The 21,968-nt window shown below is 42.5% G+C and overlaps 1 protein-coding gene across 2 annotated transcripts in view; it reads right to left on the bottom strand.

The window, feature by feature from the left end:
• Positions 1 to 21,968, bottom strand: part of LOC139754963 (zwei Ig domain protein zig-8-like) — a 688,172-nt gene that overhangs the window by 75,711 nt on the left and 590,493 nt on the right. For both annotated transcript variants that reach the window (XR_011713989.1, XM_071672804.1), the window contains exon 4: positions 16,874 to 16,954. Coding sequence is in view for 1 of the 2 variants with exons in the window: in XM_071672804.1 (XP_071528905.1) it covers positions 16,874 to 16,954 (81 nt within the window). In the remaining variant the exon portion in view is untranslated. The remainder of the gene's footprint in view (positions 1 to 16,873; positions 16,955 to 21,968) is intronic.

Below are 21,968 nucleotides of genomic sequence, written 5' to 3'. Positions count from 1 at the left end.
TGGCATGAGAAGAGTGGGAGGTGGGATGATTAGAAAGGGTAGTGAGTGGTGGGATGAAGTAAGATTATTAGTGGAAGAGAAGAGAGAGGCATTTGGACAATTTTTGCAGGGAAAAAATGCAAATGAGTGGGAGATGTATAAAAGAAAGAGACAGGAGGTCAAGAGAAAGGTGCAAGAGGTGAAAAAGAGGGCAAATGAGAGTTGGGGTGAGAGAGTATCATTAAATTTTAGGGAGAATAAAAAGATGTTCTGGAAGGAGGTAAATAAAGTGCGTAAGACAAGGGAGCAAATGGGAACTTCAGTGAAGGGGGCTAATGGGGATGTAATAACAAGTAGTGGTGATGTGAGAAGGAGATGGAGTGAGTATTTTGAAGGTTTGTTGAATGTGTTTGATGACAGAGTGGCAGATATAGGGTATTTTGGTCGAGGTGGTGTGCAAAGGGAGAGGGTTAGGGAAAATAATTTGGTAAACAGAGAAGAGGAAGTAAAAGCTTTGCGGAAGATGAAAGCCGGAAAGGCAGCATGTTTGGATGGTATTACAGTGGAATTTATTAAAAAAAGGGGGTGACTGTATTGTTGACTGGTTGGTAAGGTTATCTAATGTATGTATGATTCATGGTGAGGTGCCTGAGGATTGGCGGAATGCGTGCATAGTGCCATTGTACAAAGGCAAAGGGAATAAGAGTGAGTGCTCAAATTACAGAGGTATAAATTTGTTGAGTATTCCTGGTAAAATATATGGGAGGGTATTGATTGAGAGGGTGAAGGCATGTACAGAGCATCAGATTGGGGAAGAGCAGTGTGGTTTCAGAAGTGGTAGAGGATGTGTGGATCAGGTGTTTACTTTGAAGAATGTATGTGAGAAATACTTAGAAAAACACATGGATTTGTATGTAGCATTTATGGATCTGGAGAAGGCATATGATACAGTTGATAGAGATGCTCTGTGGAAGGTACTAAGAATATATGGTGTGGGAGGCAAATTGTTAGAAGCAGTGAAAAGTTTTTATTGAGGATGTAATGCATGTGTAAGTGTGGGAAGAGAGGAAAGTGACTGGTTCTCAGTGAATGTAGGTTTGCGGCAGGGGCGTGTGATGTCCCCATGGTTGTTTAATTTGTTTATGGATGGGGTTGTTAGGGAGGTGAATGCAAGAGTTTTGGAAAGAGGGGCAAGTATGCAGTCTGTTGGGGATGAGAGAGCTTGGGAAGTGAGTCAGTTGTTCGCTGATGATACAGCGCTGGTGGCTGATTCATGTGAGAAACTGCAGAAGCTGGTGACTGAGTTTGGTAAAGTGTGTGAAAGAAGAAAGTTAAGAGTAAATGCGAATAAGAGCAAAGTTATTAGGTACAGTTGGGTTGAGGGTCAAGTCATTTGGGAGGTAAGTTTAAATGGAGAAAAACTGGAGGAAGTAAAGTGTTTTAGATATCTGGGAGTGGATCTGGCAGCCGATGGAGCCATGGAAGCGGAAGTGAATCATAGGGTGGGGGAGGGGGCGAAAATCCTGGGAGACTTGAAGAATGTGTGGAAGTCGAGAACGTTATCTCGGAAAGCAAAAATGAGTATGTTTGAAGGAATAGTGGTTCCAACAATGTTGTATGGTTGCGAGGTGTGGGCTATGGATAGAGTTGTGTGCAGGAGGGTGGATGTGCTGGAAATGAGATGTTTGAGGACAATATGTGGTGTCAGGTGGTTTGATCGAGTAAGTAATGTAAGGGTAAGAGAGATGTGTGGAAATAAAAAGAGCGTGGTTGAGAGAGCAGAAGAGGGTGTTTTGAAATGGTTTGGGCACATGGAGAGAATGAGTGAGGAAAGATTGACCAAGAGGATATATATGTGTCAGAGGTGGAGGGAACGAGGAGAAGTGAAAGACCAAATTGGAGGTGGAAAGATGGAGTGAAAAAGATTTTGAGTGATCGGGGCCTAAACATGCATGAGGGTGAAAGGCGGGCAAGGAATAGAGTGTATTGGATCAATGTGGTATGCCGGGGTTGACGTGCTGTCAATGAATTGAATCAGGGCATGTGAAGCGTCTGGGGTAAACCATGGAAAGTTGTGTGGGGCCTGGATGTGGAAAGGGAGCTGTGGTTTCGGGCATTATTGCATGACATCTAGAGACTGAGTGTGAACGAATGGGGCCTTTGTTGTCTTTTCCTAGCGCTACCTCGCACACATGAGGGGGGAGGGGGGTGTTATTCCATGCGTGGTGAGGTGGCAATGGGAATGAATAAAGGCAGACAGTGTGAATTGTGTGCATGTGTATATATGTATGTGTCTGTGTGTGTATATATATGTGTACTTTGAGATGTATGGGTATATATATTTGCGTGTGTCGACATGTATGTATATACATGTGTATGGGGGTGGGTTGGGCCATTTCTTTCGTCTGTTTCCTTGCGCTACCTCGCAAACGTGGGAGACAGCGACAAAGCAAAATAAATATAAAATAAATATATATAAATAAATGAATATATATTTTATTTATTTTACTTTGCCACTGTCTCCCACGTTAGCGAGGTAGCGCAAGGAAACAAATGAAAGAATGGCCCAACTCACCCACATACACATATATATACATACACATCCACACACGCAAATATACATACCTATACATCTCAATGTATACATATATATACACACACAAACATATACATATATACACATGTACATAATTCATAGTCTGCCTTTATTCATTCCCATCGCCACCCCGCCACACATGAAATAACAGCCCCCTCCCCCCGCATGTGCACTTAGTAGTGCTAGGAAAATACAACAAAGGCCACATTCGTTCACATACAGTCTCTAGTTGTCATGTATAATGCACCGAACCACAGCTTGCTTTCCACATACAGGCCCCACAGAACTTTCCATGGTTTACCCCAGACACTTCACATGCCCTGGTTCAATCCATTCACAGCATGTCGACCCCGGTATACCACATCGTTCCAATTCACTCTATTCCTTGCAAACCTTTCACCCTCCTGCATGTTCAGGCCCCGATCACTCAAAATCTTTTTCACTCCACCTCTCCACCTCCAATTTGGTCTCCCACTTCTCCTTGTTCTCCTCTGGTCAATCTTTCCTCACTCACTCTCTCCATGTGACCTAACCATTTCAAAACACCCTCTTCTGCTCTCTCAACCACGCTCTTTTTATTACCACACATCTCTCTTACCCTATCATTACTTACTCGATCAAACCACCTCCCACCACACATTGTCCTCAAACATCTCATTTCCAGCACATCCACCCTCCTCCGCACAACTCTATCTATTGCCCACACCTCACAACCATATAACATTGTTGGAACCACTATTCCTTCAGACATACCCATTTTTGCTTTCCGAGATAATGTTCTCGACTTCAACACATTCTTCAACGCTCCCAGAACTTTCACCCCCTCCCCCAACCTATGATTCACTTCCGCTTCCATGGTTCCATCTGCTGCTAAATCCACTTCTAGATATCTAAAACAATTCACTTCCTCCAGTTTTTCTCCATTCAAACTTACCTCCCAACTGACTTGTCCCTCAACCCTACTGTACCTAATAACCTTGCTCTTATTCACAGTTACTCTTGGCTTTCTTCTTTCACACACTTTACCAAACTCAGTCACCAGCTTCTGCAGTTTCTCACATGAATCAGCCACCAGCACTGTATCATCAGCGAACAACAACTGACTCACTTCCCACGCTCTCTCATCCACAACAGACTGCATACTTGCCCCTCTTTCCAAAACTCTTGCATTCACCTCCCTAACAACCCCATCCATAAACAAATTAAACAACCATGGAGACATTACACACCTCTACCACAAACCAACATTCACTGAGAACCAATCACTTTCCTCTCTTCCTACACATACACATGCTTTACATCCTCGATAAAAACTTTTCACTGCTTCTAACAACTTGCCTCCCACACCATATATTCTTGATACCTTCCACAGAGCATCTCTTTCAACTCTATCATATGCCTTCTCCAGATCCATAAATGCTACATATAAATCCATTTGCTTTTCCAAGTATTTCTTATATACATATTATCCTTGGGGATAGGGGAGAAAGAATACTTCCCACATATTCCCTGTGTGTTGTAGAAGGCGATTAAAATGGGAGGGAGCAGGGGGCTGGAAATCCTTCCCTCTCATTTCTTTTTAATTTTCCAAAAGGGGAGCAGAAAAGGGAGTCAAATGAGGATAGTCTCTCAAAGGCTCTGTCCTCTGTTCTTAGCGCTACCTCGCTAATGCGGGAAATGGCAAAGAGTATGAAAAAAAAATATATATATATATATCTTCTTTCTTTCATACTATTCGCCATTTCTTGCGTCAGTGAGGTAGCGTTAAGAACAGAGAACTGGGCCTTTGAGGAAACATCCTCACACAGCCCCCTTCTCTGTTCCTTCCTTTGGAAAATCAAAAAAAAAATGAGAGGGGAGGATGTCCAGCCCCCCGCTCCCTTCCCTTTTAGTCGCCTTCTACAACACGCAGGGAATATGTGGGAAGTATTCTTTCTCCCCTATCCCCAGGGATAATATTTTTTTTTTTTTTTTTTTTTTTTTGCTTTGTCGCTGTCTCCCGCGTTTGCGAGGTAGCGCAAGGAAACAGACGAAAGAAATGGCCCAACCCACCCCCATACACATGTATATACATGCGTCCACACACGCAAATATACATACCTACACAGCTTTCCATGGTTTACCCCAGACGCTTCACATGCCTTGATTCAATCCACTGACAGCACGTCAACCCCGGTATACCACATCGCTCCAATTCACTCTATTCCTTGCCCTCCTTTCACCTTCCTGCATGTTCAGGCCCCGATCACACAAAATCTTTTTCACTCCATCTTTCCACCTCCAATTTGGTCTCCCTCTTCTCCTCGTTCCCTCCACCTCCGACACGTATATCCTCTTGGGCAATCTTTCCTCACTCATTCTCTCCATGTGACCAAACCATTTCAAAACACCCTCTTCTGCTCTCTCACCCACGCTCTTTTTATTTCCACACATCTCTCTTACCCTTACGTTACTTACTCGATCAAACCACCTCACACCACACATTGTCCTCAAACATCTCATTTCCAGCACATCCATCCTCCTGCGCAAAACTCTATCCATAGTCCACGCCTCGCAACCATACAACATTGTTGGAACCACTATTCCTTCAAACATACCCATTTTTGCTTTCCGAGATAATGTTCTCGACTTCCACACATTCTTCAAAGCTCCCAGAACTTTCGCCCCCTCCCCCACCCTATGATCCACTTCCGCTTCCATGGTTCCATCCGCTGCCAGATCCACTCCCAGATATCTAAAACACTTCACTTCCTCCAGTTTTTCTCCATTCAAACTCACCTCCCAATTGACTTGACCCTCAACCCTACTGTACCTAATAACCTTGCTCTTATTCACATTTACTCTTAACTTTCTTCTTTCACACACTTTACCAAACTCAGTCACCAGCTTCTGCAGTTTCTCACATGAATCAGCCACCAGCGCTGTATCATCAGCGAACAACAACTGACTCACTTCCCAAGCTCTCTCATCCCCAACATATATATATATATATATATGGAGGATGTGTGGAAATAAAAAGAGCGTGGTTGAGAGAGCAGAAGAGGGTGTTTTGAAGTGGTTTGGGCACATGGAGAGAATGAGTGAGGAAAGATTGACCAAGAGGATATATGTGTCGGAGGTGGAGGGAACGAGGAGAAGAGGGAGACCAAATTGGAGGTGGAAAGATGGAGTGAAAAAGATTTTGTGTGATCGGGGCCTGAACATGCAGGAGGGTGAAAGGAGGGCAAGGAATAGAGTGAATTGGAGCGATGTGGTATACCGGGGTTGACGTGCTGTCAGTGGATTGAATCAAGGCATGTGAAGCGTCTGGGGTAAACCATGGAAAGCTGTGTAGGTATGTATATTTGTGTGTGTGGACGTATGTATATACATGTGTATGGGGGGGGGTTGGGCCATTTCTTTCGTCTGTTTCCTTGCGCTACCTCGCAAACGCGGGAGACAGCGACAAAGTATAATAAATAAATATAAAATATGGAGGAAGTGAAGTGTTTTAGATATCTGGGAGTGGATCTGGCAGCGGATGGAACCATGGAAGCGGAAGTGGATCATAGGGTGGGGGAGGGGGCGAAAATTCTGGGGGCCTTGAAGAATGTGTGGAAGTCGAGAACATTATCTCGGAAAGCAAAAATGGGTATGTTTGAAGGAATAGTGGTTCCAACAATGTTGTATGGTTGCGAGACGTGGGCTATGGATAGAGTTGTGCGCAGGAGGATGGATGTGCTGGAAATGAGATGTTTGAGGACAATATGTGGTGTGAGGTGGTTTGATCGAGTAAGTAACGTAAGGGTAAGAGAGATGTGTGGAAATAAAAAGAGCGTGGTTGAGAGAGCAGAAGAGGGTGTTTTGAAATGGTTCGGGCACATGGAGGGAATGAGTGAGGAAAGATTGACCAAGAGAATATATGTGTCGGAGGTGGAGGGAACGAGGAGAAGAGGGAGACCAAATTGGAGGTGGAAAGATGGATTGAAAAAGATTTTGTGTGATCAGGGCCTGAACATGCAGGAGGGTGAAAGGAGGGCAAGGAATAGAGTGAATTGGAGCGATGTGGTATACCGGGGTTGACGTGCTGTCAGTGGATTGAATCAAGGCATGTGAAGCGTCTGGGGTAAACCATGGAAAGCTGTGTAGGTATGTATATTTGCGTGTGTGGACGTATGTATATACATGTGTATGGGGGTGGGTTGGGCCATTTCTTTCGTCTGTTTCCTTGCGCTACCTCGCAAACGCGGGAGACAGCGACAAAGCAAAAAAAAAAAATATATATATATATATGTATATATATATTGCAGTGGTATTGCAGTGGAATTTATTAAAAAAGGGGGTGACTGTATTGTTGACTGGTTGGTAAGGTTATTTAATGTATGTATGACTCATGGTGAGGTGCCTGAGGATTGGCGAAATGCGTGCATAGTGCCATTGTACAAAGGCAAAGGGGATAAGAGTGAGTGCTCAAATTACAGAGGTATAAGTTTGTTAAGTATTCCTGGTAAATTATATGGGAAGGTATTGATTGAGAGGGTGAAGGCATGTACAGAGCATCAGATTGGGGAAGAGCAGTGTGGTTTCAGAAGTGGTAGAGGATGTGTGGATCAGGTGTTTGCTTTGAAGAATGTATGTGAGAAATACTTAGAAAAGCAAATGGATTTGTATGTAGCATTTATGGATCTGGAGAAGGCATATGATACAGTTGATAGAGATGCTCTGTGGAAGGTATTAAGAATATATGGTGTGGGAGGCAAGTTGTTAGAAGCAGTGAAAAGTTTTTATCGAGGATGTAAGGCATGTGTACATGTAGGAAGAGAGGAAAGTGATTGGCTCTCAGTGAATGTAGGTTTGCGGCAGGGGTGTGTGATGTCCCCATGGTTGTTTAATTTGTTTATGGATGGGGTTGTTAGGGAGGTGAATGCAAGAGTTTTGGAAAGAGGGGCAAGTGTGAAGTCTGTTGTGGATGAGAGAGCTTGGGAAGTGAGTCAGTTGTTGTTCGCTGATGATACAGCGCTGGTGGCTGATTCATGTGAGAAACTGCAGAATCTGGTGACTGAGTTTGGTAAAGTGTGTGAAAGAAGAAAGTTAAGAGTAAATGTGAATAAGAGCAAGGTTATTAGGTACAGTAGGGTTGAGGGTCAAGTCAATTGGGAGGTGAGTTTGAATGGAGAAAAACTGGAGGAAGTGAAGTGTTTTAGATATCTGGGAGTGGATCTGGCAGCGGATGGAACCATGGAAGCGGAAGTGGATCATAGGGTGGGGGAGGGGGCGAAAATTCTGGGAGCCTTGAAGAATGTGTGGAAGTCGAGAACATTATCTCGGAAAGCAAAAATGGGTATGTTTGAAGGAATAGTGGTTCCAACAATGTTGTATGGTTGCGAGGCGTGGGCTATGGATAGAGTTGTGTGCAGGAGGATGGATGTGCTGGAAATGAGATGTTTGAGGACAATGTGTGGTGTGAGGTGGTTTGATCGAGTAAGTAACGTAAGGGTAAGAGAGATGTGTGGAAATAAAAAGAGCGTGGTTGAGAGAGCAGAAGAGGGTATTTTGAAATGGTTTGGGCACATGGAGAGAATGAGTGAGGAAAGATTGACCAAGAGGATATATGTGTCGGAGGTGGAGGGAACGAGGAGAAGAGGGAGACCAAATTGGAGGTGGAAAGATGGAGTGAAAAAGATTTTGTGTGATCGGGGCCTGAACATGCAGGAGGGTGAAAGGAGGGCAAGGAATAGAGTGAATTGGAGCGATGTGGTATACCGGGGTTGACGTGCTGTCAGTGGATTGAATCAAGGCATGTGAGCGTCTGGGGTAAACCATGGAAAGCTGTGTAGGTATGTATATTTGCGTGTGTGGACGTATGTATATACATGTGTATGGGGGTTGGGCCATTTCTTTCGTCTGTTTCCTTGCGCTACCTCGCAAACGCGGGAGACAGCGACAAAGCACAAAACATATATATATATATATATATATGTATATATATATATATATATATATATATATATATATATATATATATATATATATATATATATATATATATATATATATATATAAATATAGAGATGCTCTGTGGAAGGTATTAAGAATATATCGTGTGGGTGGCAAGTTGTTAGAAGCAGTGAAAAGTTTTTATTGAGGATGTAAGGCATGTGTACGTGTAGGAAGAGAGGAAAGTGATTGGTTCTCAGTGAATGTAGGTCTGCGGCAGGGGTGTGTGATGTCTCCATGGTTGTTTAACTTGTTTATGGATGGGGTTGTTAGGGAGGTCAATGCAAGAGTTTTGGAAAGAGGGGCAAAAATGAATTCTGTTGTGGATGAGAGAGCTTGGGAAGTGAGTCAGTTGTTGTTCGCTGATGATACAGCGTTGGTGGCTGATTCATGTGAGAAACTGCAGAAGCTGGTGACTGAGTTTGGTAAAGTGTGTGAAAGAAGAAAGTTAAGAGTAAATGTGAATAAGAGCAAGGTTATTAGGTACAGTAGGGTTCAGGGTCAAGTCAATTGGGAGGTAAGTTTGAATGGAGAAAAACTGGAGGAAGTAAAGTGTTTTAGATATCTGGGAGTGGATCTGGCAGCGGATGGAACCATGGAAGCGGAAGTGAATCATAGGGTGGGGGAGGGGGCGAAATTCCTGGGAGCCTTGAGAATGTGTGGAAGTCGAGAACATTATCTCGGAAAGCAAAAATGGCTGTGTTTGAAGGAATAGTGGTTCCAACAATGTTGTACGATTGCGAGGCGTGGGCTATGGATAGAGTTGTGCGCAGGAGGGTGGATGTGCTGGAAATGAGATGTTTGAGGACAATGTGTGGTGTGAGGTGGTTTGATCGAGTAAGTAATGTAACGGTAAGAGAGATGTGTGGAAATAAAAAGAGCGTGGTTGAGAGAGCAGAAGAGGGTGTTTTGAAATGGTTTGGGCACATGGAGAGAATGAGTGAGGAAAGATTGACCAAGAGGATATATGTGTCGGAGGTGGAGGGAACGAGAAGTGGGAGACCAAATTGGAGGTGGAAAGATGGAGTGAAAAAGATTTTGAGTGATCGGGGCCTGAACATGCAGGAGGGTGAAAGGCGGGCAAGGAATAGAGTGAATTGGATCGATGTGGTATACCGGGGTTGACGTGCTGTCAGTGGATTGAATCAGGGCATGTGAAGCTTCTGGGGTAAACCATGGAAAGTTGTGTGGGGCCTGGATGTGGAAAGGGAGCTGTGGTTTCGGGCATTATTGCATGACAGCTAGAGACTGAGTGTGAACGAATGAGGCCTTTGTTGTCTTGTCCTAGCGCTACCCCGCACACATGAGGGGGGAGGGGGATGGTATTCCATGTGTGGTGAGGTGGCGATGGGAATGAATAAAGGCAGACAGTGTGAATTGTGTGCATGGGTATATATGTATGTGTCTGTGTGTGTATATATATATGTACATTGAGATGTATAGGTATATATATTGCGTGTGTGGACGTGTGTGCATATACATGTGTATGGGGGTGGGTTGGGCCATTTCTTTCATCTGTTTCCTTGCGCTACCTCGCAAACGCGGGAGACAGCAACAAAGCAAAATAATAAAAAAAAACCTATATCTTACACTTTGTCGTAGAAACCTTGCATAATAATAATATATAAATATACATATAATTTTCCAAAAGAGGGAATAGAGAAGGGGGCCAGGTGAGGATATTCCCTCAAAGGCCCAGTCCTCTGTTCTTAACGCTACCTCGCTAATGCGGGAAATGGCGAATAGTTTGAAAGAAAAAGATATATAAATATATATATACTTGTGTCATGAGAAGAGTGGGAGGTGGGATGATTAGAAAGGGTAGAGAGTGGTGGGATAAAGAAGTAAGATTATTAGTGAAAGAGAAGAGAGAGGCATTTGGACAATTTTTGCAGGGAAAAAATGCAAATGAGTGGGAGATGTATAAAAGAAAGAGATAGGAGGTCAAGAGAAAGGTGCAAGAGGTGAAAAAGAGGGCAAATGAGAGTTGGGGTGAGAGAGTATCATTAAATTTTAGAGAGAATAAAAAGATGTTCTGGAAGGAGGTAAATAAAGTGCGTAAGACAAGGGAGCAAATGGGAACTTCAGTGAAGGGGGCTGATGGGAGGTGATAACAAGTAGTGGTGATGTGAAAAGGAGATGGAGTGAGTATTTTGAAGGTTTGTTGAATGTGTTTGATGATAGAGTAGGCAGATATAGGGTGTTTTGGTCTAGGTGGTGTGCAAAGTGAGAGGGTTAGGGAAAATGATTTGGAAAACAGAGAAGAGGTAGTAAAAGCTTTGCGGAAGATGAAAGCCGGAAAGGCAGCAGGTTTGGATGGTATTGCAGCGGAATTTATTAAAAAAGGGGGTGACTGTATGGTTGACTGGTTGGTAAGGTTATTTAATGTATGTATGATTCATGGTGAGGTGCCTGAGGATTGGCGGAATGCTTGCATAGTGCCATTGTATAAAGGCAAAGGGGATAAGAGTGAGTGCTCAAATTACAGAGGTATAAGTTTGTTGAGTCAATTAACAAGTAATCCAATAACGCTCTCTGGCCATCTCTCCTACTTACATAAGTATACTTATGTATATCTCGCTTTTTAAACCAAGTATTCCCAATCATCAGTCCTTTTTCAGCACATAAATCTACAAGCTCTTCACCATTTCCATTTACAACACTGAACACCCCATGTATACCAATTATTCCCTCAACTGCCACATTACTCACCTTTGCATTCAAATCACCCATCACTATAACCCAGTCTCGTGCATCAAAACCACTAACACACTCATTCAGCTGCTCCCAAAACACTTGCCTCTCATGATCTTTCTTCTCATGCCCAGGTGTATATGCACCAATAATCACCCACCTCTCTCCATCAACTTTCAGTTTTACGAAAGAGAGACTTTTGGATGTTAATGTGCTGAGAGGTGCAACTGGAGGGATGTCTGATCATTATCTTGTGGAGGCTAACGTGAAGATTTGTATGGGTTTTCAGAAAAGAAGAGTGAATGTTGGGGTGAAGAGGGTGGTGAGAGTAAGTGAGCTTGGGAAGGAGACCTGTGTGAGGAAGTACCAGGAGAGACTGAGTACAGAATGGAAAAAGGTGAGAACAATGGAAGTAAGGGGAGTGGGGGAGGAATGGGATGTATTTAGGGAATCAGTGATGGATTGCGCAAAAGATGCTTGTGGCATGAGAAGAGTGGGAGGTGGGTTGATTAGAAAGGGTAGTGAGTGGTGGGATGAAGAAGTAAGAGTATTAGTGAAAGAGAAGAGAGAGGCATTTGGACGATTTTTGCAGGGAAAAAATGCAATTGAGTGGGAGATGTATAAAAGAAAGAGACAGGAGGTCAAGAGAAAGGTGCAAGAGGTGAAAAAAAGGGCAAATGAGAGTTGGGGTGAGAGAGTATCATTAAATTTTAGAGAGAATAAAAAGATGTTCTGGAAGGAGGTAAATAAAGTGCGTAAGACAAGGGAGCAAATGGGAACTTCAGTGAAGGGCGCAAATGGGGAGGTGATAACAAGTAGTGGTGATGTGAGAAGGAGATGGAGTGAGTATTTTGAAGGTTTGTTGAATGTGTTTGATGATAGAGTGGCAGATATAGGGTGTTTTGGTCGAGGTGGTGTGCAAAGTGAGAGGGTTAGGGAAAATGATTTGGTAAACAGAGAAGAGGTAGTGAAAGCTTTGCGGAAGATGAAAGCCGGCAAGGCAGCAGGTTTGGATGGTATTACGGTGGAATTTATTAAAAAAGGGGGTAACTGTATTGTTGACTGGTTGGTAAGGTTATTTAATGTATGTATGACTCATGGTGAGGTGCCTGAGGATTGGCGGAATGCGTGCATAGTGCCATTGTACAAAGGCAAAGGGGATAAGAGTGAGTGCTCAAATTACAGAGGTATAAGTTTGTTGAGTATTCCTGGTAAATTATATGGGAGGGTACTGATTGAGAGGGTGAAGGCATGTACAGAGCATCAGATTGGGGAAGAGCAGTGTGGTTTCAGAAGTGGTAGAGGATGTGTGGATCAGGTGTTTGCTTTGAAGAATGTATGTGAGAAATACTTAGAAAAGCAAATGGATTTGTATGTAGCATTTATGGATCTGGAGAAGGCATATGATAGAGTTGATAGAGATGCTCTGTGGAAGGTATTAAGAATATATGGTGTGGGAGGAAAGTTGTTAGAAGCATTGAAAAGTTTTTATCGAGGATGTAAGGCATGTGTACGTGTAGGAAGAGAGGAAAGTGATTGGTTCTCAGTGAATGTAGGTTTGCGGCAGGGGTGTGTGATGTCTCCATGGTTGTTTAACTTGTTTATGGATGGGGTTGTTAGGGAGGTCAATGCAAGAGTTTTGGAAAGAGGGGCAAGTATGAAGTCTGTTGGGGATGAGAGAGCTTGGGAAGTGAGTCAGTTGTTGTTCGCTGATGATACAGCGCTGGTGGCTGATTCATGTGAGAAACTGCAGAAGCTGGTGACTGAGTTTGGTAAAGTGTGTGGAAGAAGAAAGTTAAGAGTAAATGTGAATAAGAGCAAGGTTATTAGGTACAGTAGGGTTGAGGGTCAAGTCAATTGGGAGGTGAGTTTGAATGGAGAAAAACTGGAGGAAGTGAAGTGTTTTAGATATCTGGGAGTGGATCTGGCAGCGGATGGAACCATGGAAGCGGAAGTGGATCATAGGGTGGGGGAGGGGGCGAAAATTCTGGGAGCCTTGAAGAATGTGTGGAAGTCGAGAACATTATCTCGGAAAGCAAAAATGGGTATGTTTGAAGGAATAGTGGTTCCAACAATGTTGTATGGTTGCGAGGCGTGGGCTATGGATAGAGTTGTGCGCAGGAGGATGGATGTGCTGGAAATGAGATGTTTGAGGACAATGTGTGGTGTGAGGTGGTTTGATCGAGTGAGTAACGTAAGGGTAAGAGAGATGTGTGGAAATAAAAAGAGCGTGGTTGAGAGAGCAGAAGAGGGTGTTTTGAAGTGGTTTGGGCACATGGAGAGAATGAGTGAGGAAAGATTGACCAAGAGGATATATGTGTCGGAGGTGGAGGGAACGAGGAGAAGAGGGAGACCAAATTGGAGGTGGAAAGATGGAGTGAAAAAGATTTTGTGTGATAGGGGCCTGAACATGCAGGAGGGTGAAAGGAGGGCAAGGAATAGAGTGAATTGGAGCGATGTGGTATACCGGGGTTGACGTGCTGTCAGTGGATTGAATCAAGGCATGTGAAGCGTCTGGGGTAAACCATGGAAAGCTGTGTAGGTATGTATATTTGCGTGTGTGGACGTATGTATATACATGTGTATGGTGGGGGGTTGGGCCATTTCTTTCGTCTGTTTCCTTGCGCTACCTCGCAAACGTGGGAGACAGCGACAAAGTATAATAAAAAAAAAAAAATATATATATATATATATATATATATATATATATATATATATATATATATATATCTTTCTTTCTTTCATACTACTCGCCATTTCCCGCATCAGCGAGGTAGCGTTAAGAACAGAGGACTGGGCCTCTGAGGAGACATCCTCATCCAGCCCCCTTCTCTGTTCCTTCCTTTGGAAAAAAAAAAAAAAAAAAAAAAAAAAATATATAAATATAGTATTGTATTCAAAAACTTGGGAAGAACATTTATATTTAGTGAGGGAAGTGTTTCATAGGTTAGAGAAAGCACATTTGATGGTAAACCTTGTAAAGAGTGAGTTTGTTCGAGCAACTGTAGAATATCCAGGTTATGTTGTTGGTCAGGAATGTGTAAAACCAATCACTGCTAAGGTGGAAAGTATTGTAAAAATTTCCCGCACCTACAAATAAGAGAGGATTATCAAGATTTCTGGGTATGGCTGGATATCATTGTAGGTTTTGTAAGAATTTTTCAATCATTGCTTTACTCTTAACCAACTTATTGTCAAAAAAAAGTCAGATTTGTATGGAGTGGTCAATGTGAAGAGGCCTTTCAGAAACTGAAAAAGATACTTGTATGTACACCCATACTTTCTACTCCAAATTATAATAGTCCATCTAAACTATATATAGATGCAAATGATTTTGGGGTTGTTGGAGTGTTAACGCAGGGGAAAGATGATATTGATTTTCCAATTTATAATTTTTCAAAGAAGTTTCTGTCCTCGCGTCAGCAAGGTAGCGTTAAGAACAGAGGACTGGGCCTCTGAGTAAACATCCTCACACAGCCCCCTTCTTAGTTCCTTCCTTTGGAAAATTTAAAAAAAAAACGTGAGGGGAGGATTTCCAGCCCCCCGCTCCCTTCCCTTTTAGTCGCCTTCTACGACACGCAAGGAATACGTAGGAAGTAATCTTTCTCCCCTATCCCCAGGGATAATATATATATATTATCCCATGGAAGCGGAAGTGAATCATAGGATGGGGGAGGGGGCGAAAATCCTGGGAGCTTTGAAGAATGTGTGGAAGTCGAGAACATTATCTCCAAAAGCAAAAATGGCTATGTTTGAAGGAATAGTGGTTCCAACAATGTTGTATGGTTGCGAGGCGTGGGCTATGCATAGAGTTGTGTGCAGGAGGGTGGATGTGCTGGAAATGAGATGTTTGAGGACAAAATGTGGTGTGAGGTGGTTTGATCAAGTAAGTAATGTAAGGGTAAGAGAGATGTGTGGAAATAAGAAGAGTGTGGTTGAAAGAGCAGAAAAGGGTGTTTTGAAATGGTTTGGGCACATGGAGAGAATGAGTGAGGAAAGATTGACCAAGAGGATATATGTGTCGGAGGTGGAGGGAACAAGGAGAAGTGGGAGACTAAATTGGAGGTGGAAAGATGGAGTGAAAAAGATTTTGTGTGATCGGGGCCTGAACATGAAGGAGGGTGAAAGGAGGGCAAGGAATAGAGTGAATTGGATCGATGTGGTATACCGGGGTTGACGTGCTGTCAGTGGATTGAATCAGGGCATGTGAAGCGTCTGGGGTAAACCATGGAAAGCTGTGTAGGTATGTTTATTTGCGTGTGTGGACGTATGTATATACATGTGTATGGGGGTGGGTTGGGCCATTTCTTTCGTCTGTTTCCTTGCGCTACCTCGCAAACGCGGGAGACAGCGACAAAGCAAAAAAAAAAAAAATATATGATATAGTATTGTATTCAAAAACTTGGGAAGAACATTTATATTTAGTGAAGGAAGTGCTTCATAGGTTGGACAAAGCATATTTCATGGTAAACCTTGTAAAGAGTGAGTTTGCTCGAGCAACTGTAGAATATCCAGGTTATGTTGTTGGTCAGGGATGTGTAAAGAAAGTATTGCAAAAATTTCCAGTACCTACAAATAAGAAAGGATTATAAAGATTTCTGGGTATGGCTGGATATCACTGCAGGTTTTGTAAGAATTTTTCAATCACTGCTTTACTATTAACCAATTTGTCAAAAAAAAGTCAAATTTGTATGGAGTGATCAATGTGATGAGGCCTTTAAGAAATTGAAAATGATACTTGTATGTACAACCATACTTTCTACTCCAAATTATGATAGACCATCTAAACTATATATAGATGCAAATGATTTTGGGGTTGTCGGAGTCTTAATGCAGGAGAAAGATGATATCAATTTTCCAATTAATTATTTTTCAAAGAACTTTCTGGGCTATCAGAAAAAACTACAGTACTACTGAAAAGGAAACATTAGCCATGATTTTAAGTTTGAATCATTTTAATGTATATGTGAGAGGAGTAGGTAGTCCAATCCAAGTGTTTACAGATCACAATGCCTTGTTAACAAGGTGGAGTCTTTTGTTACAAGATTATAATTTGATTATCAAGTATATAAGAGGAAAGAATAATGTTGTAGCTGATGTATTGTCTCATATACCAGTCAGACATGAGTTAACTAGTGGCTGACTCATAAATGGTATAATCAACCCATTACACCTTACTCAGTTTTCTTTTGAGAAATTGTATAGAAACTGGAAGAAGGCCAAGGTCAAGCCTCTCTCTCTCTCTCTCTCTCTCTCTCTCTCTCTCTCTCTCTCTCTCTCTCTCTCTCTCTAAGGAATGGCCAATTAGAGGAAGGATGTGACACAAAGCTATTAGGGGTGGAGGAAGGACATGACACCAAACACATACCCTCTGGAGAGGGTTCATCGCTACAGTCCTGGAGTCTTGAACACACACAAACACACACGCACATCCTGGAAAGGCAACCTGAAGTACCCAACAGGCACAAGAACCCACTGGAAACCTACCGGGGCCTCGCTGCTGGAACGAACCCCACCTAGACCAAGAGGCACAAGAGACCCTTGGAAAAAAAAAACAAAAAAACTCCATGGATTTCTTCCAGATGTTTCCGACACCCACATTACGTATTCATGAATCCGAAAACGTACCTGGAAACGCTGGTCGGAGGCGAAGACCACCATTCCGGAGCTGAGTACATGGAGGTCCCTCTTCCGGATCCAGGACACTTGCTGTGGAGAAGAGGAGATAAAATTGAGGATGGTCTGCTGGCGTAAAGACACAGAGGGGGGGGCGTTTTATATATATATATATATATATATATATATATATATATATATATATATATATATATATATATATATATATATATATATATATAATCACATTATCATCAGGGGAGACACAAGAGAGAAATATAAAAGTCAGTTGATATACATCGAAGAGACGAAGCTAGGACGCCATTTGGTAAACAGGTGATTGTCCAAAACATGATGTGATTATTACACGAAAGTGCACTTGGGAACTTTTCGTGTTTCATTTTCTCCGTGGACTCATACGAATATCTTGATCACGCGCAAAATAGTGATCCTTTCCAATATATATACATATATATATATATATATATATATATATATATATATATATATATATATATATATATATATATATATACACACACACACACACACAATATGTTCTATTTCCAGCCATATTGTGTGAAGTCTATGTTGGCCATCATATCTGTACGCCGTTTCCCACCTTAACTAGGTAGAGCCAGGTACAGAGAAACTGAGCCTTATAGGCATAATCTTCACTTGGCTTCTTTCTCTGTGCCTCTCGTGGAAGATGTATAATACAGGAGGGGAGGATATCCAGTCCAAACCCCGCCACTTTCGAAAATGTAGCTGATATGTGGGATGCATTCCTTTTTTCCCCTACACCAAGTGGAACATGACGTATATACAGTGTGTGTGTGTGTGTGTGTGTGTGTGTGTGTGTGAGTGTGTCAACTCGGGCTGAGTGTGTAACAGGCGCGCCAGAAGTCACCATCAAACATACAATTAAAACTGGATTGGATTTTCGAAGCGTCGAACACCACCATCGGGAAAGATTAGACACATGGGTTTCCTAGAGAGGTACATGGGTTTCCTAGAGAGATACATGGGTTTCCTAGATAGATACATGGGTTTCCTAGATAGATACATGGGTTTCCCAGATAGATACATGGGGGTTCCCAGAGAGATACATGGGTTTCCTAGATAGATACATGGGTTTCCTAGATAGATACACGGGTTTCCCAGATAGATACATGGGTTTCCTAGATAGATACATGGGTTTCCTAGATAGATACATGGGTTTCCTAGATAGATACATGGGTTTCCCAGATAGATACATGGGGGTTCCCAAATAGACACATGGGTTTCCTAGATAGATACATGGGTTTCCTAGATAGATACATGGGTTTCCTAGAGAGATACAGGGGTTTCCTAGATAGATACATGGGTTTCCTAGGTAGATACATGGGTTTCCCAGATAGATACATGGGGGTTCCCAAATAGACACATGGGTTTCCTAGATAGATACATGGGTTTCCTAGATAGATACATGGGTTTCCCAGATAGATACATGGGTTTCCCAGATAGATACATGGGTTTCCTAGATAGATACATGGGTTTCCCAGATAGATACATGGGTTTCCTAGATAGATACATGGGTTTCCTAGATAGATACATGGGTTTCCCAGATAGATACATGGGTTTCCCAGATAGATACATGGGTTTCCTAGATAGATACATGGGTTTCCCAGAGAGATACATGGGTTTCCTAGATAGATACATGGGTTTCCTAGATAGATACATGGGTTTCCCAGATAGATACATGGGTTTCCTAGATAGATACATGGGTTTCCCAGATAGATACATGGGTTTCCCAGACAGATACATGGGTTTCCCAGATAGATACATGGGTTTCCAGATAATGAGGACATCAAGGTTGGACCCGCCTCAAGCCAGTCCCATTATTGGGGATCGAACCGAGCTTAAAAAACAAACTCTAACTCCTCCAAGATCTGTGGAAATCTATTCTCTATAGATAGTTAGATAAGATGAGAACATGTGTTCGATGCCAATATACCTTTGAACCCTATATCAATATACCTTTGAACCCCATAGATATATACCTTTGAACCCCATACCAATATACCTTTGAACCCCATACCAATATACCTTCGAACCACATACCAATATACCTTTGAACCCCACACATATATACCTTTGAACCCCATATCAATATACCTTTGAACCCCATATATATATATACCTTTGAACCCCATACATATATACCTTTGAACCCCATACCAATATACCTTCGAACCACATACCAATATACCTTTGAACCCCATACATATATACCTTTGAACCCCATACCAATATACCTTCGAACCACATACCAATATACCTTTGAACCCCATACATATATACCTATGAACCCCATACCAATATACCTTCGAACCACATACCAATATACCTTTGAACCCCATACATATATACCTTAGAACCCCATATCAATATACCTTTGAACCCCATACATATATACCTTTGAACCCCATACATATATACCTTTGAACCCCATACATATATACCTTTGAACCCATACATATATACCTTTGAACCCCATATCAATATACATTTGAACCCCATACATATATACCTTTGAACCCCATATCAATATACCTTTGAACCCCATACATATATACCTTTGAACCCCATACATATATACCTTTGAACCCCATATCAATATACCTTTGAACCCCATACATATATACCTTTGAACCCCATACATATATACCTTTGAACCCCATACATATATACCTTTGAACCCCATATCAATATACCTTTGAACCCCATACATATATACCTTTGAACCCCATACATATATACCTTTGAACCCCATATCAATATACCTTTGAACCCCATACATATATACCTTTGAACCCCATACATATATAAATTTGAACCCCATATCAATATACCTTTGAACCCCATACATATATACCTTTGAACCCCATACCAATATACCTTTGAACCACATACATATATACCTTTGAACCCCATACGTATATACCTTTGAACCCCATACCAATATACCTTTGAACCACATACATATATACCTTTGAGACCCTTATCAATATACCCTTGAACCCCATACCAATATACCTTTGAACCCCATATATATATATATATATATATATATATATATATATATATATATATATATATATACCTTTGAACCCCATACTAATATACCTTTGAACCCCATACATATATACCTTTGAACCCCATACCAATATACCTTTGAACCACATACATATATACCTTTGAGACCCTTACCAATATACCCTTGAACCCCATACCAACATACCCTTGAACCCCATACCAATATACCTTTGAACCCCATACCAATATACCTTTGAACCCCATACCAATATACCTTTGAACCCCATACCAATATACCTTTGAACCCCATACCAATATACCTTTGAACCCCATACCAATATACCTTTGAACCCCATACCAATATAGCTTTGAGATCCCGGACATAAGCTTCGTGGTGTAGTGGTTAGCGTTGTTGACCATGAGGCACTCGTGGGCCGCCCTGGGGTCGAGCACATACAGGTTCGAATCCTGGGAGCTGTTCACAATTCACCCCAGCTGTTCATCTTATCATAGAGATTGGTCGATAAACTGTTTACCAGAAGTGTGGTAACCAAGCCACAGACGTGTGGTAACCCAGCTACAGACGTGTGGTAACCCAGCCACAGACGTGTGGTAACCCAGCCACAGACGTGTGGTAACCCAGCCACAGACGTCTGGTAACCCAGCCACAGACGTCTGGTTACCCAGCCACACACGTCTGGTATCCCAGGCACACACATCTGGTAACCTAGCCACAGACGTCTGGTAACCCAGCCACAGACGTGTGGTAACCCAGCCACTGACGTGTGGTAACCCAGCCACAGACGTCTGGTAACTCAGCCACAGATGTCTGGTAACCCAGCCACAGATGTCTGGTAACCTAAAAGACGTCTGGTAACCCAGCCACAGACGTCTGGTAACCCAGCCACAGACATCTGATAACCCAGCCACACACGTCTGGTAACCCAGCCACCGACGTCCGGTAACCCAGCCACAGACGTATGGTAACCGAAAAGACGTGTGGTAACCCAGCCACAGACGTCTGGTAACCCAGCCACCGACGTCCGGTAACCCAGCCACAGACGTATGGTAACCGAAAAGACGTGTGGTAACCCAGCCACAGACGTCTTGTAACCCAGCCACAGACGTCTTGTAACCCAGCCACAGACGTCTGGTAACCCAGCCACAGACATCTGATAACCCAGCCACACACGTCTGGTAACCCAGCCACCGACGTCCGGTAACCCAGCCACAGACGTATGGTAACCGAAAAGACGTGTGGTAACCCAGCCACAGACGTCTGGTAACCCAGCCACCGACGTCCGGTAACCCAGCCACAGACGTATGGTAACCGAAAAGACGTGTGGTAACACAGCCACAGACGTCTGGTAACCCAGCCACAGACGTCTGGTAACCCAGCCACTCCCTTGGGTCATCGCCTAACACGCTGGGCCCAGCAAAGGGCTGCGTATCTCAGCGTTCAATTGCGTATTTACCACAACTGCTTCCATTTCCCTCACACATTTCCCCTCAGTACATGTCTCTACGTTTTCCTTTCCCATCCCTAACCCCTCCCATCCCCATCCCTCGGTTACCCATTCCAGATAAGGGGAAAATACTGCTGTGTAACACAGGGGAACTAAAGAATTCATGTTTAGTTAGGGTTTCACAGATGTAAAATCTATTTTCCCCCCGTTTGCTTTCTCTTATCTACGAAATAAATAGTTTTTTCCCCCCGATAAATGTTTTCTATATCTAATACACAGTTTGTCAGCGAAATATATATATATATATATATATATATATATATATATATATATATATATATATATATATATATATATATATATTCCTATGAGTCCACGGGGAAAATGAAACACGAAAAGTTCCCAAGTGCACTTTCGTGTAATAATCACATCATATATATATATATTCCGATCATCTCTTTCGGAAGCGATACACGATTCCATTCTATTCAAGAGGAGGGCGATCCAATTTGCTTCGACGCCTTTCCTCCTGTATTATAACACACACAAGGGCTGCCAGCATG

This window comes from Panulirus ornatus, chromosome 18, assembly GCF_036320965.1.
Source record: "Panulirus ornatus isolate Po-2019 chromosome 18, ASM3632096v1, whole genome shotgun sequence".
In the NCBI taxonomy this organism is placed as follows: Eukaryota; Metazoa; Arthropoda; class Malacostraca; order Decapoda; family Palinuridae; genus Panulirus; species Panulirus ornatus.
The sequence above is the reverse complement of the archived record's forward strand: the minus strand, read 5'-3'. Positions and strand labels throughout refer to the sequence as shown.